At 47.9% G+C, this 18,079-nt stretch overlaps 1 protein-coding gene across 4 annotated transcripts; it reads left to right on the forward strand.

The window, feature by feature from the left end:
- Positions 1-1,387: 1,387 nt before the first annotated feature.
- SPAG4 (sperm associated antigen 4) lies at positions 1,388-15,667 on the forward strand. 4 transcript variants are annotated; one of them, XM_060189009.1, is made up of 13 exons: positions 1,388-2,583; positions 10,052-10,296; positions 10,773-10,871; positions 11,180-11,246; positions 11,392-11,453; positions 11,661-11,704; positions 11,997-12,022; positions 12,176-12,284; positions 12,719-12,794; positions 12,970-13,085; positions 13,438-13,605; positions 15,204-15,293; positions 15,411-15,667. In XM_060189009.1, the coding sequence occupies exons 2-13, from the start codon at positions 10,071-10,073 to the stop codon at positions 15,558-15,560; spliced, it is 1,233 nt and encodes a 410-aa protein (XP_060044992.1). In that variant the 5' UTR covers positions 1,388-2,583; positions 10,052-10,070; the 3' UTR covers positions 15,561-15,667. The 4 variants fall into 4 exon arrangements, with proteins under 4 accessions (XP_060044992.1, XP_007522701.1, XP_060045000.1 ...); XM_007522639.2 differs by lacking the exon at positions 1,388-2,583 and having other exon boundaries at positions 9,865-10,296; XM_060189017.1 differs by lacking the exon at positions 1,388-2,583 and having other exon boundaries at positions 9,865-10,164.
- Positions 15,668-18,079: the final 2,412 nt, after the last annotated feature.

An 18,079-nucleotide genomic window follows, 5' to 3' on the forward strand; every position in this document is an offset into this window, starting at 1 on the left:
TGGTGCAGATTGGAGCTTTCCAGCTCTTCACTGACAGCTAAAGCAGATGCCTCTCCCAGTCATCTCATCCCTCCACTGATCCTTATCTGTGCCAAGCCCCTGCTGACTTCCCCCACTCCCCTCTGGGACTTCACAACAGGCTGACTTTTTCTAGATAGAAAGACTAAGACAGAGATGGAGAAACAGCAAGACACCACAGCACTGAAGCTTCCCTCAGAACCTGAGTTGTGCTCTTGACAAAGAGCACAAGTGAGCCCTCTTGCCAACGATAATGACAGAGAAAGGGAGATGTACTACAGCACCAAAGCTTCCTTTAATGCATGGGGGGGGCTGGGCTCAAACCTGGGTCTTGCACGTGGCAAAGCAGCAAACTATCCAAGTGAGCTATGTCACTGGTCCCTCCTGCTGAATCCTGATCAAAGGGATCTAGGTAAACTGCAAAACAAGAATGGAAGTTAGCAAGGGTCTCCTCCATAAATTGGAGGTGATATTGCTGGCTGGCATAAGCCTTGATTTTTTGGTCAGTCAGAAACCACACTCCTGTTTGTTAGTGGTCTCCTGAACACCACCTCAGCTGGTGTGGTTTGGGCAGAGGGTTGATCTCCCACCTCAAGGGGCTTGCCTGTCAGTACATCTCATCCCCTGGCCATAGTGACCCGTTGTGAGGCAAACTCTGGACTAAGGCAGCTTGCATTCTTCCTGGAGGTGTGAGGCTGCAGCAGCCATCCTGCTTTCCTGAGGGGATGCCTGTCCGTGGAGGAACCCTCAGAGAACAACAGACCTACCCCAGTCTTGAAGCCAGCCAGCCATCCTGCCCATTACAGCTAAACAAGCCAAAATTCTTGGGCTGTGTTTTCTATTATTTAGAACCAAAAAAGTACTGCCATGCCTAATCTCAGAACTGAGTTGCCGGGCTAGCGTGGGGGTGCCTCTTCCCGGGCACGTACTCTCTGGGTTGGAGAGAACTCAACTGGAGCCAGCCTGGGCTGCTACTCACTCAGCGATGTGAGGTAGATGACTCAGGAACCAAGTTCATGGCAGCGAGGCAATGCAACATCTTTATTGATCAGAGATCCAAGGCTTTTAAAGGGCAAACCTGGAAGTGGCAAGTCCGAAACGGAAATGGCTAGGAAAGGGGCGGAGAAAGGCAAAAAGAGCTGGAAAGGTAGGAACTTCCTTAGCAACTGTTGCGAGGGTTTTAACTGGTAGGATTAATACTACCCTGCAGGCAGGGAGGGCCTTGAGGGTAGAAAGAAGACAGATCAAAGGAATGGAATGGGTGGTGATCTTTCAAGAAAAACAATGATTATGTAGATAGGCCATAGTATCAGGAATGGAGGGTGGAGCAGGGGGAGCTGGCTTAATGTTTTAAGGAATTCCAGGCTCCTGGAGGCAGAAAAATATGGTGCTTTGTGAAGCTCCTCACAATTTCCCGACAGTGAGTAAAGTTAAAGTCTGTAAAGTGCTTTGCTGTCATGGTTAACAAACTATTAGAAATTAGGTGAGAAGAGTCACAGCCACTAGCAGGAGCAAAACAGCAGGTGGCTGCTCACAGGACACAACATGTTAGTGCTCAGGGTCCCTCAGCTTAAATCTTCCAAGTCCCCTTCCAGCAGTGGGACCATAAGCAGCCTTCTATCTAGTAAATCCTGAGACCACTAGAATCCAGACATTTCTGGTCTCTGCCCCTGTGTTATTTTACACAGTACAACATCCAGGCATCTGTGGATTCTGGTAAGATATATTCAAAAGAAGCAGTGAGCTTGAACAGCTCATACTGATGGGAAGGACTTCCAGGAGTGTGAGGTGAGGGCTTACTGTTAGATGAGTGTCCACAGTCAGTCACACCCACTTCAAGTTGGGTGGAAGGGGTGGAAGATGACCTGGCTGACCTCACCAGGTCTGCTATAGAAGACAAAATAGAGGATGACAGTGACCAGTGCCAACAGCAGGATGCACTAGAACCAACAGCAGATGTGATGTGGGGAACTGAACCTGGAATGTTAGAGCCTCAGGCATGAAGTCTCTGCATAATTATTTTGCTATCTACCCCACCCTATTTCTGGCTATCTCTGATAAATACAGATAATTTAAAAAAATAGTTTATCATTCTAATTTTATTATTGGATAGAGACATAGGAATTGAAAGAGGAAGTAGAGGTAGAGAGGGTGAAAGACAGAGACACCTGTGTCTCTACTTCACCACTCGTGTAGCTTTCCCCTGGCAGGTGGGGACCAGGGGCTTGAACCTGAGCCCTTGCACACTGTAATATGCACTAAATCAGGTGGCTGGCTCCCAAAGGTAATTTTTTTAAGTTAAAAAAGAAAGAGTATAGTCCCAGGTAAAGGTGTTGAGGAAAGAGTGCTGGGACTCCAGATTCCAGGGCCAGGGGGTAGTCCTGGTATTCTGGTGCTGAAGACTGAGCCCACCCCACTTGGCAGCAGCCCTGGGTTTTTGAATGAAGAGGGACTGTGTTTCTACATGTTCAGGTACCAGCTGCATCCCAAGCTCTGACATCTTCCAGTACCACAACATCAGCAGTACCTTGGCTTCCTCTAGTACCTCATCTGCTAGAGCTTCAGGTAAAAGCTTTGGCTTAAAAAAATGAGATTTGCCTTTTTGATCTCTTTGTCGCCCCACCACCTTCTGCTATACATATACATATACATTTTTTTTTTTTTTGCCTCCAGAATTATCACTGGGGCTTGGTGCCTGCACTACGAATTCACTGCTCCTGGAGGCCATTTTTTCTCTTATTGTTGTCCTTGTTGTTTATCACTGTTATTATTGTTGTTGTTATTGCTGTCATTGTTGGTGGATAGGACAGAGAGAAATGGAGAGAGGAGGGGAAGATAGAGGGGGGAGGGAAAGATAGACACCTACAGACCTGCTTCACTGACTGTGAAGCAACTCCCCTGCAGGTGGGAAGCTGGGGGCTCGAACTGGGATCCTTGCGCTGGTCCTTGAACTTAGTGCTATGTGCACTTAACTTGATGCATTACTGCCCGGTCTCCTGATATTTTTTTCTCTTTCTAATATTTATTTAGCTGCCAGGGGAACTCAGCTGCTGGGACATGTGACTTTCATGCATGAAGTTCCCAGTTTGATCACTGGTGTCACATATGCCCAGGATATTGTCTGGGCTTCTCTTTTCTTTCTTCTTCTTCTTTTTTTTTTTTTTAATATTTATTTCCTCTTGTTGCCCTTTTTTTCAAATTTATTTTCCCTTTTGTTGCCCTTGTTTTATTGTTGTTATTGATGTTATTGTTGTTGGATAGGACAGAGAGAAATGGAGAGAGATGGGAAAGTCAGGGAGCGGGAGACACCTGCAGACCTGCTTCACCGTCTGTCTGTGATGCGACTACCCTGCAGGTGGGGAGCTGGGGGCTCAAACCGGGATCCTTACGCTGGTCCTTGCACTTTGTGCCATATGTACTTAACCCGCTGCGTTACCACCCAACTCCCACCCTTGTTGTTTTGTTGTTGTTGTTATTGATGTTGTTGTTGGATAGGACAGAGAGAAATGGAGAGAGATGGGGAAGACAGAGATGGGGAGAGAAAGACCTGTGTCACCGTTTGTGAAGCGACTCCCCTGCAGGTGGGGAGCCAGGGGCTCGAATTGGGATTCTTATGCTGGTCCTTGTGCTTTGCACCACCTGCGCTAAACCCTCTGTGCTACTGCCCAACTCCCTAGGGCTTCTCTTTCTTTTTATTTATTTATTATTTATTTATTCCCTTTTGTTGGCCTTGTTGTTTTATTGTTGTAGTTATTATGGATGTTGTTGTTGTTGGATAGGACAGAGAGAAATAGAGAGAGGAGGGGAAGTCAGAGAAGTGGAGAGAAAGATGGGCTTCTCTTAATGATTTCATGAAAGAACAATAAAGGGAGTGGGAGGGGGAGGAAAGGAGTGATAGGTAGGTAGGTAGGTAGATGGATGGATGGATGGATGGATGGATGGATGGATGGATGGATGGTAGAGAGATAAACCAGAGCACTACTCTGGCACATGTGGTGCCTGATCAAACCTGGTGCTTCATGCTTACAAATCCTGAGTTACTTCCCCAGTTGCTTGGTAATGCTAACTGGGCTATTTTTGTTGTTCCCAGATGGGTTCAATTGCTTTTCAGTAGACAGGGAGACCCCAAACAAGGGCAAGGCTGAAAAAAGAAAGGGATTGTAACTCTGAAATGACTGAGTGACAGGGAAAGGGGAATCTACTTGGATTCTGGACATCTGGCTGTCACTGAGGCCCAAGCCTTTCAGATACACACCAGTTCCACTTTGAAGGTTGACTGGATGGTAGGGGAGATAGCATAACAATTATGCAGAGAGACTTTGTCTGAGGCTTCAAAATCCCAGGTTCAATCCCCCACACCACCATAAACCAGAGTTGAGCAGAGCTCTGGTAAAAAAAATAATAATAATACTGGATGTGTTTCCCCCATACTGAGGCCAAAGAGGCAAGGATGGAGATGGGGAGGAAGAAGGCTTTGGACACTTATGGACAAAGTTTATAAAGTATGTTCAGAGAGAGAAGATGGGCATAGGTAGGGATGCAGAAGGAAAATTCTCTCATCAAAACCTTTCCTTTTCTTTGTTTTTGTTTTTGCCTCCAGGGTTATCGCTGGGACTCAGTGCCTGCACCATAAATCCACTACTCCTGAACACCATTTTTTCCCATTTTGTTGCCCTTGCTGTTGCCCTTGTTGTTGTTATTGTTATTACTGTTGTTGTTGGATAGGACAGAGATAAATTGAGAGCGGAAGGGAAGACAGAGAGGGGGAGAGAAAGAGACCTCCAGACCTGCTTCACCACCCGTGAAGCGACACTCCCCTGCAGGTGGGGAGCTGCGGGTTCAAACTGGGTACCTTGCACCAGTCCTTGCTCTTTGCACCATCTGTGCTTAACCCCCTGCACTACTGCTGGGCCCCCATCAGGACCTTTACTATCTCTCTTCACTCCAGGTCTCCTTCCCTTTTTACCCTGAACCATTCAGTGTCATTCTCTGATCTCCAGATCTACCGGGGGTCCCACAGAACCAGCTCATCAAGTTCCTGGGTAGAATATATATCAGAAAGGCCCACTAGCATACTTCCAACTCCAGAAAAGCCTACAGAATGGAGAATTTTGAAGGAACCTCAAAGATGATCTGAGTCTAGCTTCTTTGTTTTTCTTTTTTCTTTCTTTTTTTAAATTACCTTTATTTATTTATTGGATAGAAACAAATCAAGAGGGAAGGGAAAGACAGGAAGAGACAAGAAACCTTCAGCACTATGTCACCACTTGTGGAGCTTCCCCCTATAGGTGGGGACCAGATTCTTGAACCTATGCACTGTAAAATGTGAGCTCAACCAGGTGTGCCACCACCCAGCTCCCTATTTTTTTCATTTTAACCAGAACATTGCTCAGCTCTGGATTATGGTGATGGAGATTAAATTTATGATCTTGGGGGGCTGAGTGGTAGCACAGTGAGTTAAGCATACATGGTGAAAAGTTCAAGGACTGGTGTAAAGATCCCGGCTCAAGCCCCCAGCTCCCCACCTGCAGGGGGGTCGCTTTGCAAGTGGTAGAGCAGGTCTGCAGGTGTTCCCCTTCTCTCTTGATTTCTCTCTGTCCTATCCAACAATAGCTGTAACAATAACAACTACAGCAAGGGCAACAAAATGGGGAAAATGGCCTCCAGGAGCAGTGAATCTGTAGTGCAGGCAGAGTCCTAGTGATAACCCTGGAGGCAAAACAAAAACAAACAAAAGTAACTTATGATCCTGGAGCATGAGACATGGAAGTCTTACTGCACATGCTGTTTCCACTGCTCAGATCTGTCAGTGATCCTGGTGATTCAGCATGCGACCTCTTGCATTCAAATCTTTTTTAAAATTTTTATTTTTTAAGATTTTATTTATGAGAAAGGAGAGAGAAAGAACCGGACATCACTTTGGTACATGTGCTGCCGGGGATTGAACTCAGGACCTCATGCTTGAGAGTCTAGTGTGTTAGCCACTGTGCCACCCCCGGACCACTTTTTTTTATTTTATTAAGTTTGTTTATTTTTATTATCGGATAGAGACAGAAATTGAGAGGTGCGGGGAGATAGGGAGGGAGAGACACAGACACCTGCATCCCTTGCTTTACCACTTGTGAAGCTTTCCCCCTGCAGGTGGGGACTAGGGGCTTGAGCCTGGGTCCTTGTGCACTGTAATGTGTGCACTCAACCAGGTGCACCAGCACCCGGCCCCACATTCAAGTCTTTTGCACAACTGTTGTGCTACTTCTCATCCTTTTCATTTTTTTTTTTTTTGAGGTGGGGAATATTAAGCACAAAGAAACTCCGCGAGGTTACAAAGCCAGCTCATAACAGCACTAAAACTTAACAACTTTGGTCTCCTGACTCTGCTCTTAGTTCTTGTTCCATAGGACAGAGAATATTGCAGAAAGAGCAGAACTCAATCTCAAGCCTCACAATGACTTGTCATTAAATATCTTTGGACAGACCCTTCCTTTGTTGCAGTTCAATGCAGCACTCAATTGGGCAGGGCCCTGTAGTTTCTTTAAAAGCATAGCAGAGTGTCAGGGGAGTGAGGGGGATGCTGCCCTTACATTCCTTAGCACATTCCAGAAGCACTCCTTTTATCTTGTTTAAATATAGGGACTTTGACTAATAAGTGTTCTACTGCAATCTAAGAGTCCTAGTGTGTAATTTAGATTGTAGGTGTTATTTTGATCTGCTTCTAGCAATATCTTATACTAGTTCATCTGAAATAACAATACACCGAGAAATGCTAGAAAAAGGGCCCAAGAGGTGGCACAATGATCAGGGTGCTGAGCTTGGAAGCATGAGGCCTTGAGTTCAATTTTGGCATCCCATGTGCAAGATCGATGCTCTGGTTGCTCTGGTGTTCTCCATCGTGTGTTAATAAAAAAACTTTAAAATGCTAGAGAAACAATCTTTTAAACAAATGATAAGCTCATGAAAAGGGAAATTTCCAATCATCCCTAGGTGAAAGAGCAGGAATTATAAAGGGAAGACAAAGCCTGAACCTCAGGTGTCTTGAAAAGATTTGTCTATGCCTGCACCCAAACGCTTGCTTTTGTTTGGTTTTTGTCTGTCATCACAGAGTTTTTGCTCTAGACCAGCTTTTTCAGAGACAGAGTACACACATGTAAGCAACACCATAGCAGGGGGTTGGGAGGTAGTGCAGCAGGTTAAGCGCACATCGTGCAAAGCACAAGGACCAGCATAAGGATCCTGGTTCAAGCCCCCAGCTCCCCACCTGCAGGGAGGTCGCTTCACAGGCGGTGAAGCAGGTCTGCAGGTGTCTTTCTCTCCCCCCTCTCTGTCTTCCCCTCCTCTCTCCATTTCTCTCTGTCCTATCCAACAACAATGACATAAATGTCAAGAATAATAACTATAACAACGATAAAACAAGGGCTTTGTTAACAAAAGGGGAAAAAAATAGCCTCCAGGAGCAGTGGGTTCTTAGTGTAGGTACCGAGTCCCAGTGATAACCCTGGAGACAAAAAGAGAGAAGAAGACAGAGACACCAGCAGCACTGCTTCACTATTCGTGAAACTTTCCCCCTGCAGGTGAGGACGGGGCATGAACCTTGAGCACTGTAAAATGTGTGCTCAACCAGGTGTGTCACCACCTGGTCCCCTCCCCCATTTTTTTTTTTTTTCTTATCAGAGTACTGCTTTCGCTTATGGTGATGCAGGGGATTGAACCTTGGATTTTGAAGACTCAGGCATGAGCATTTCTTTACGTAACCATATTGTTATCTACCCCTGATTCTGAGTTTTGTTTTTTTAAAATTCTTTAATTGTCTATTTGATAGAGACAGAAATCGAGAGGGAGATAGGGAGAGAGACAGAGAGACACCTGCAGCCCTGCTTCACCACTCATGAAGCTTCCCCACTACAGGTGGGGACCAGGGACTTGAACCTGGGTCCTTGTGCACTGTAACATGTGCGCTCAACCAGGTGCGCCACCACCGGGCCCCAGAGTCTGGGTTCTTAAGACCTACCCAATATAGGAGTTAACAACCAGAACCCCTGTGTGAAGTTTTATGCTCTACCCTTAAGCTTTTTGCTAACCATTGAGCTTTATGATTATTATTATTATTAAGATTTTACTTATTAATGAAAATAGAAGAGAGAAAGAACCAGACATCACTCTGGTACATGTACTGCCAGGGATTGAACTTGGGACTTGATGTTTGAGAGTCTAGTGCTTTATTCATAGCACCACCTCCCAAAACATTGCTACCTATTGAGTTTTTTGTTTGTTCTATTTTTGTTTACTAGAACAATGCTCACTGTTCAGCTCTGCCTTATGGTGGTGTGGGGGATTCAACCTGGGACTTTGGAGCTTCAGGCATGAGTCTCTGCATAACCATTATGCTGTCTACTGCCCTCCAGTAAGTTTTATGCTTAACAGCTAGAGATTTTTTTTTCCTATGAATTTATTATTAGTGTTTTTTCCCTTCTTTTCCTTAGGACTTATGAGGGTTTTTTTTTTTTTTGTGCCTTGCCATGTACACAGCTCAGGTTTGAGCCGTCACACCACATGGGAGGTGCTATGGTACTTGAAGAAACTCTGTGGTATGGTATCTCTCCCTATCTGAACCAGAAGGCAGCCCAGTGTTTAAATTGCACATGTATGGGGAGTCAGGAAGTGGCACAGTGAGTTAAGCACATGAGGCACAAAGTGCAAGGACCAGCAAAAGGATCATGGTTCGAGCCCCTGGCTCCCCACCTGCAGGGGAGTCGCTTCACAAGCGGTGAAGTAGGTCTGCAGGTGTCTTTCTCTCCCCCTTTTTGTCTTCCCCTCCTCTCTCCATTTCTCTGTCCTATCCAACAACAACGACATCAATAACCACAACTATGTTAAACAAGGGCAACAAAAGGGAAAATGAATATAAAAGATATTTTTAAAAAGTGCACATGTATGAGACCCAGTCTCCTTAAGCAAGCAAACATAACTCCTAACAGTAATCAATTGAGTTGGGTTCTTGGCCCCAATTCCAATATATTATGTGTAGGCTTCCATACACCAACAAACAGTTCTCAGGAATTTGACTGACTTCTGCTTAATTCTGACACCGTCTGGAGTTGCCACCATGTAGGAGTGGGGGTTTGCAGAGATTCTCATGTCAGAGGCTCCAGAATCTTAGGTCCAATCCGCAGCACCGCTACAAGCCAGAGCTGAGCAGTGCTCTAGGCAAAAAAAAAAAAAAAAAAAAAACACGATTTCTAGAGATGCCACCAGAGGCATGAGGTCCTGAGTTCAACCCCTGGCGGCACTTTTACCAGAGTGATGTCTGGTTCCTTTTCTCCTTTCTCATTAATAAAAAAGAGAGATACCACCAGATATCACTGGTTAAGGGCTCAGTTTCCTGAGACCTTCAGGTGCCAGCCACAAGCCCACCTTGTTACATATGTGTCTGACCATATATAAATGAGAAGTTAGCAAAGCCCTGCCCCCCATGTTCATTTACTTTGCAGGAGCAGCACACAACTCGGAAAACCAGCCTATGGATTAGATCAGTGATTAACTGAAAATAGCCAGTTGTAAGAGCACTCACTGCTCAGCTCTGGTTTGTGATGGTGATGGGGAATTGAACCTGGGACTCAGGCAGGAAACTGCATAATCTATGCTATCTCCCCTGCCCGAAAGAAATTCTTGTAACCGAGCTCAATTATAAGGTCTGCAAAGTTGTGGTGTCATTGCTTTCGTATCCGAGAGAACACGAGACTGCCATGGCCCAATGACGTCACGACTGGCTCTATGACGTATGGTCTGGGCGCTCCTCTGTGACCTCAGCAGCCGGGTCTGGACACTGGTTAGAGGGCTGGGTCCGGCCGCAGGCCCGCCGGCTGCTCGCAGGGTCGGTGGGGTCCTGGCGGCGCGCACCGGCTGAAGGCCGAGGGCCTTGGCGGTTGCGGCCGGAGACTTTGGCGTCCGTGGGCTAGGGACCCGGGGTCAGGATGCGGCGAAGTCCCCGCCCTGGCTCCGCTGCGTCCCCGCACAAACACGCGCCCAACTTCTACAGCGACAACAGTAACAGTTCAATGAGCGTCACCTCGGGGGACAGCAGCGGGCCCCGGTCAGCTAGGCCGGGGCCCGTGGAGCCCGAGGGCAGAAGAGCCCGGGGCTCGAGCTGTGGTGAGCCCGCCTTGAGCGCAGGAGCCGCCGGAGGAACTTCATGGGCTGGAAGCTCTCGGCCGAAGCCGGCGCCTCGGAGCCACAATGGGCCGACCGCCTGTGGCGCGGCAACCGTGAGGGGCGGGGCCTCGGGTGCGGGCGGGGTCGAACCCGGGAGAGCCTATGGAGGGGGCGGGGCCTCGGGGCGGGGCTGGTTCGGGACTAGGGTGAAATCTTATTGGGGCACCAAAAGGGCGGGGCCTGCGAAAAGGGGAGGCACCAAATAAGATTCCCTAGGGGGTGGGGCCTCAATATGATAGACAGTCCCGGGTGGTGGGGAGTCTTTTGATTGGGATCTACTGAGGAAGCGCAGCCTCGGATTAGCTAGAGCGGCTGCGGGAAAACCCGCCGCTCCAGACCGAGGAATGGGGCGGACTTCCGTTTGAGGGCGGGGCCTGCATGAACCAGAGGGGCGGGTCCTCAGTGTTGGGAGACCCGGGATAAAGATGCAGGACCAGCTAAGTCCGAATGGCTGCCCTGCTTCTGGCCTGGGCAGTCCGCAGCCGGGTCTGGGGAGAGAGGGGGTTTGCGGTGCGCAAGACTCCAATGGGGCCTTTGGGCTCCCACAGAACCAGCTCCAGTACTCTCTGATGAACAGCTCGATCTTCTCTCCACCTTGGATGAGAGACAGGAGATGCCTCCTCTGCGATGGTCCAAGAACTTCCTGAGTATGGGCCTGGCCAGCCCGGATCCCCTCTGACCCTCCGGCTCCCTTCTCTGAACTCCTGCTCTTCGCTGAGGCCCTGCTTACCGTTCTGAGTCCCCCAACCTATGGGACTCCGACACTTTTCCTGAACGGGATCGATCACCTTTCCTGAGCCTTAATTCATTCCCGGGACCCCATCTAATCCTCCTGCCTCGCCCCTCTTCCTGAACCCCGGGCCCTTGCATGAGCTCCTTTCCTGGGCCCCTCACTAAGCCTCTCTCCATCTTCTCTGAACCGTACTCCTCCTCTGAGCACTCTTCCTCTCCTCAGGTGTAGTCTTCCAAATACTGAGCGTGTTGTTATACCTGGTAGGACACGTGCTGGTCAGTGTGTACAGGTCAGCGGGACGGAAGGGGGAGCCCCAGGATCTGCTTGTTGGAGGGATAGGGAGTAGGGCCGGACCTGGCTGAGGTCTAGTCCTGGGGTGAGGACTGCAGAGTTCTCTGGGGTCTTGAGGCCTCAGTCTCCCTCCCTTTCCTCAGGGAGGTCTGTTCCATCCGCTTTCTGATCACGGTTGTGTCACTGCTGAGCTTCTTTCTGACAGGTAAGAGGACAGTCAGTATCCTGGGCCTCTAGCCCTACATGCTTTGAAGCCAAACCAGCACATTTTCTCCTGTCTGCTCAACCTTTTCAGCTCCTCACAGTTCCCTTCAGTCCCAACCGCCCTCAAATTTTCTCCTTCCTCATCATCCCTTGATGCCAGCCAGGGAAGCCCTCCCTTCTTGCCCTAACACACACCTCTTTTCTCCAGTACTCTGGTGGGGGTTCCTGTACCTGGTCCCTCCTTTGGAAAATGTGAGTTGGGGAGATTATATCCTGGGGATGGTTGGTTGGCAGGTGATGAGCCTGGAGGTAGTGGGGGTCCTCTGGGTTGCTGGGAGGGGGCAGTGCTGGAGGCTATCAGGACATTTCTGAGGGGTTGTGCCACTTGTTTTGAGGGTCTCAGAGTGTGCTCCTAGAAGTTCAGGGAAGAATGGGAGATTCCCCCAAAAGAAGGTCCTTTGAGTCTGTCTGCTCACAGACTGAAATGGGAGAAGGGGATGGGTGGAGGCTGAGCTGCACTGTATTTTGCTCCTCTCCCCAATAGGAACCAAAGGAGATGCTGACACTAAGGTGAAAGAGGGCACCTGGGTGGGGATTTGGGCTCAAAGATACTTGTATGGGGGGGGGAGTGTTACTGGAAGTGCCCAGGGGACAGGGAACCCACTTTATGGTGGTGCCAACATTCCTCCAACATTCCGAATGGTGCCAACATTCTGCCTGCAGTGAGTATCACCAGCGTGTTCACTCCCAGGGAGAGCAGCTGCAGCAGCTTCAGGCCGAGCTGGATAAACTCCACAAGGAGGTGTCCAGTGTTCGTGCAGCCAACAGTGAGGTGAACCCCTACATTTTAGCGCTGGGCCCCAAGGGTATTCAAGAACTATGCTCTGGGGGCCTACCTCTCCCCTCACTGCACTGCACTGTTCCAGCCCACCTTGTCCAGGACTTTGGGGGTTTGCCCAGGTTCATGCAATCTGTCTATCACAGAGAAACATCCCTCTATATAAAAACTGTCCATAAGGGCCTGGGTGGTGGTGCACCTGGTTGAGTGCATGTTCCAGTGCTCAGGGACCTGAATTTGAGCCCCCAGTACCCACCTACAGAGGGAAGGCTTCACAAGTGGTGAAGCAGTGCTGCAAGTAGCTCTGTCTCCCTATCTCCCCCTTTCCCTCTCGATTTCTGGCTATCTCTACAAATAAATAAAGATAAAAGAAACAAAAACCTGTCCATAAGCCCTGCCCCTCCTGATCCCTCTCTCCCTATTTTTAGAGGGTGGCCAAACTCGTATTTCAGAGGCTACATGAGGACTTTGTAAGGAAACCCGACTATGCACTGAGCTCTGTGGGTAAGACCCAGTCACTGAGAGACAGTGACTCTTGCCAAGGAAAAAGATGGAGACACTGACAGATAGTCCTAAGCACTATGCCAGCTCAAGGAGATCGCTTTCAGACAGACACTCCTTCCCCAGCTACCAGTCAGGTATGGCTGACAGTCTTAATGGTCACTTTTCCCTGCTCTAGGAGCTTCCATTGACCTAGAGAAGACATCCCATGACTACGAGGACACGAATACTGCTTACTTCTGGAATCGCTTCAGTTTCTGGAACTATGCGAGGCCCCCCACAGTGATTTTGGAGGTGGGCCTGGAATCAGTCCCAGACTGGGGCCAGGGGTGGGATGCTGGAGAATGCACCCACTGCTCCTTTGAGGGTAAAGCAGTGTTGAGCAGCTGAGGACTTGGCTCCGGGTGGGGCCCTGCTAGGCAGTGGTGGACAAGCCTGGAGGCAGGGCCTGGCTTGACTTGGTTGAGGCTGAGGGCATTAAATTGAAGGAGGGACCTATCTGTGCTGGGAGCCTGGGCTCTGGACAGAGGCTGGTAGGGCTGGGCCCCAATCTGGGGGTGGAAATGGCCTACCTAGCCAGTACCCAGGCCAAAGAAGATCTGCAGAAGTTTTGTCTCTCGGTTCTATGGTCTCCGCTCACCTACAGCCAGATGTCTTCCCTGGGAATTGCTGGGCTTTTGAGGGTGACCAGGGTCAGGTGGTGATTCGACTGCCAGGTCCTGTGCAGCTGAGTGACATCACCCTGCAGCATCCACCAGCCAGCGTGGCGCATGTCAGGGAAGCCAACAGTGCCCCTCGGGACTTCACAGTCTATGTAAGTTGGGCTGAGATAAAAGAGTTGTTCTTATTTGTTTGCTTGTTTCCTAGAAAAGACCAGTGTAGTGTCAGAACTAGACGGTGGCACATCTGGTTAAACGTCCACATTACAGTGTGTACGGATTGAGGCTGAAGCTACTGGTCCCCACCTGAAGGGGAAAGCTTCACAAGTGGTGAAGCAGGGCTGCAGCTATCTCTGTCTCTTTCCCTCCCTATCTCCCCTTCCCTCTCAATTTCTCTGTCTCTATCCAATAATGTGTGTGTGTGTGTGTGTGTGTGTGTGTATATATATATATATATATATATATATATATATATATATATATATATATATATATATACACAGTATCTACAAGCTGATACTACCTCTTGCCTCTCAGGGCTGCTATAGGTCATAGTTAAAAATATATCTAAATAGCATTTGTGAGGCTCACCAGAGTAAACCCTACCCTGAGTAAGACCCTGGGCTTGATCCTGTTATTACATCAAAACACCATAGACAGCACCTACCGAAGGAACTCTGTAGATGGTGATGTTTTTTGTGTCTCCACTCTCTTTATCTAAGGATATAGAATTAAAAGTTGGGTAGGAAAGAGCACTTAGGGGTGTCCCATATATCGAAAATTTTGGGCTCACACCTCTACTGCATCTCTCCCCCACAAAAAACCTATTATTTATTTAAGCACTTATTGTGCCTAGTACTCCTTGAAGCCACACAACAGCCTGTTAATTGGTTGTTCTTTTCCCTTTTCATGGATGAGGAAGAAATGCTTTGAAAGGGGACATTTCTTTTCCAGGATCACACAGCTAACAATTGACCAGAGTAAAAGTTGAAATGTTTTCTGTGAATGCATTCCACACTATCCTAAAAAAGGGGGGGGGGTGACTACCAACACAGTGAATTATTACTAATAGTCTTTCGTGCCTGAGGCAGTAAGAGGTCCCAGATTCAGACCTTGGTACCACCATAAGCCAGGGGTGAACAGTGCTTACCAGATGGGGCATCTGCCTTGTCATGTATACAGTCCAGGTTTGAGTCCTAGTTCCATATGGAAGCATCACTACACCAGGAGCAGCTCTAGTGCTGTGGTGTCTCTCCCTCTCTGTTTATTTACCTGAATGAAAAAGCAATCTAGGAGCAGTGAAATCATATATGTGGAGGCCCCAGCTTTTAAAAGAAAAAATAATAATAAGGGCTGACAAAATAGCTCACTTTGGATAGTGTGCAAGCCTGGTCCTACAGCACTGAAGCTTTGCTGCTGTGGTCTCGCTTACTCTTTGTCTCTGTCTTAGAGTTAGGGGAAGACAGCATACAATTGTTGGATGTAAACTCAACAAAGTAGCTTTCTCTGTGGCCCAGAAGGTGGAGCAGTGAATAAAGCACTGGACTCTCAAGTATGAGGTCCTGAGTGCATTCCTGGCAGCACATGTACCAGAGTGATGTCATTCTTTCCCTCCCTCTTCCATATTTCTCTCTCTCTCTCTCTCTCTCTCTCTCTAGATATATATATATATATATATATATATATATATATATATATATATAGTAGCTTTCTCTCTTACCTATGCCAATTCCACTCACTTTTCACCTACCAGGGCATCCAGGTTGATGATGAAACTGAAGTTTTCTTGGGGAAATTTACCTTCGACTTGGAGAAATCTGAGATTCAGACTTTCCCCCTACAGGTGTGTTTGTATTTGGGGGTCAGGATGCTAAGGGAGTGGGACAGTTGAGGGGAGGTTGGGGAGGAAAGACAGCCTTTGGAAGAGGATACATTTGCATGATTCATTTGTCTCTCCCAGAATGATCCCCCAGCTGCCTTTCCCAAGGTGAAGATTAAGATTCTGAGCAACTGGGGCCACCCCCGTTTCACGTGCTTGTATCGAGTGCGAGCCCATGGCGTGCAAATGACAGAGGGTGCAAGGGACAGTGCAACAGAGGGTCCTCATTAAACATGCTGAATATTACAGTGGAGAGCTGTGCTGAAAGAAGCTGCATCAGTGTGGGGTGTCTGCTGGAGTCTTTGGTTGCTCTTGGTACATAAATATGGTGGAATCTACCTCCTAATGCATTCTTTTTGCCTAGAGAAAAAAGTTGATCAGTACTATATAGCAGTGGCAGCTTATGTTTATAAAGTACAAGAGATGGTTATATTTGATCTGGATATTACATGTAATACCTACTTCCCAAAATGATGAAAGCTTCTTGGGTCAGAAACCTGCTCAAGATCATGCAGCTAGTGAAGAGCCAAAGTAGGATCCCAGACAACCTTCCTCCGGAGGCCACCATCATTTTTTATATTTTTACCAGAGCACTCCTCAGCTCTAGCTTATGATGGTGCTGGGGACTGAACTTGAGACCTCATTCTGCATGTATGAAACTCTTTTTGCATAACTGTTATCCTAGCTCCCAAACCCCACCATTTCTTTTTTTTTTTGTAAAATATTTTATTTACTAAGATGTGAGATGGGGGGGCAGGCAGTGGTGCACCTGGTTGAGCACACACATCACCATGTACAAGAGCTCAAGTTCGAGCCCCTGGGTCCCCACCTGCAGGGGGGATGCTTTGAGTGGTAAAGCAGGCATGCATATCTTTCTCTCCTCTCTACCTCCCTCTCTCCTCTCAATTTCTCTCTGTCCTATCAAATACAAAAGAAAGAAAGGAAGAGAGGGAGTTGCAGAGGGAGAGCACAGCGGGTTAAGTGCACATGGCGAAGAAAGGAAGAGAGGGAGTCAGGCAGTAGCGTGGCGGGTTAAGTGCACGTGGCGAAGCACAATGACCAGTATAAGGAGGTTCGAGCCTACAGGGGAGTCACTTCACAGGTAGTGAAGCAAGTCTGTAGGTGTCTATCTTTCTCTCCCTGTCTTCCCCTCCTCATTTTTCTCTGTCCTATCTAACAGTGATGACAACAATAATAAGTGCAACAATAAAAACAACAAAGGCAACAAAAGGGAAAATAAATAAAATTTAAAAAAAAGAAAGGAGAACTAGAGTACCACTCTGGTACATGCAATTCAAGAGGTTGAACCTGGGACCTCATGCTTGAGAATCCAGTGCTTTATCCCAGGTTCAAGCCCCTGCTCCCCACCTTCACAAGTGGTGAAACAGTGCTGCACGTGTCTTGCTGTTTCTCCATCTCTCTCCCTTGACTTCTAATACTAGAAAAAAATATGGGGGGGGGGGAGCAGATAAAATAGTATAATGGTAATGCAAAGAGACATTCATGCCTGAGGCCCCAAAGTCCCAGGTTAAATTCTGCCCCCTCCACCACCACCATAAACCAGAGATGAGCAGTGAGTACTCAGGGGGAAAAAAAAATGTTCAAAGAAGGGAAGGCCAGGCAGTATGACACTCAGTAAAGCACACATTACAATATTCAGAGACTCCAGACCAAACTGAGTGCCCACTTGCAGGGAGGGAAAGCAACACAAGCAATGTGACAGTGTTTTAGGTGTGTCTCTATTTTACCTATTTCAATTTGTATATTAAAGAAAAGAGAAGGGGGAAAGGCTGCCAGGAGTGGTGATGTCATTGTACAGACATTCAACCTCAGTAATAACCCTGGTGGCAAAGATAAAGCCAGAGAGGGGGGTAATGATATCCCATTGATCCCAGTTCAAGCCCCCAGCTCCCCACCTGCAGGGGGTCATTTCACAGACTGTGAAGCAGGTCTGCAGGTGTCCATCACTCTCTCCCCATCTTCCCCTCCTCCCTCAATTTCTCCTTGTCCTATCCAACAATGATATCAATAATAATAACAATAACCACAACAAAAATAAGAAGGGCAGGGAGCTACGAGCAGCAGATCGCTTTCTCCCCTCTCCTCTCCTCTCCCGGATCAACTAGGAATACCAAAGGAGACCACCCGGACCGAAACAAGACAGGACTAGAATGACCACAGAAACCCAGTAAATCACCCGTGAGTACAAACACGCGTGGCTGGTGACAGAGAGGAGAGAGGGGCCTAAGGAGAGATTAAGTGACTGCTAACAGTTCGACAGTTTGTCAGTGGAGACACCACCTCCAGTCTGCTCCACCAACAAGGGGACAGCTGAAGGGAGGAAAGGACTCCCCAGAGACTCACCAAGTACAACTCTGAGTCCCCATTGCTACTACCCTCAGAATCTGGAGCAGCAACAGGGAGGGACACCAGGGCACAGAGATCTAACCGGGAAACTCAGGAGAAGACCTATACCTCGGTGGCATAGCTGAAGGGCTGTGAAAGTCTCTTTGCATAACCACTGGATTACCTCTGCCACACCCTGCTTTATCTCTTGGTCAGGAGTCATTGATTAAGCCAAGAAGCCTATTGATAGTTTAAAAGCCCTCAGGCTACCATAGCCTACAGGGGGAAAAAAAAAGGCTTTTACACCACTGAACTCCAACTCAGGGATTGAAAAACCTCTTAACTTATATAAAATGGTTAAAACAACAAGAAAAAATAATGGAGACTCGAACCAGGACAAGAGT

This window comes from Erinaceus europaeus, chromosome 1, assembly GCF_950295315.1.
Source record: "Erinaceus europaeus chromosome 1, mEriEur2.1, whole genome shotgun sequence".
NCBI classification, from domain to species: Eukaryota; Metazoa; Chordata; class Mammalia; order Eulipotyphla; family Erinaceidae; genus Erinaceus; species Erinaceus europaeus.

Bases quoted from the DNA above. Each gene is read 5' to 3' on its own strand.
- SPAG4 (XM_007522639.2), top strand. From the start codon at position 9,987: ATGCGGCGAAGTCCCCGCCCTGGCTCCGCTGCGTCCCCGCACAAACAC. The intron at 10,297-10,772 runs GTGCGGGCGGGG...GGGCTCCCACAG, and splicing joins CGTGAGGGGCGGGGCCTCGG to AACCAGCTCCAGTACTCTCT. The intron at 11,705-11,996 runs GTGAGTTGGGGA...TCTCCCCAATAG, and splicing joins TGGTCCCTCCTTTGGAAAAT to GAACCAAAGGAGATGCTGAC.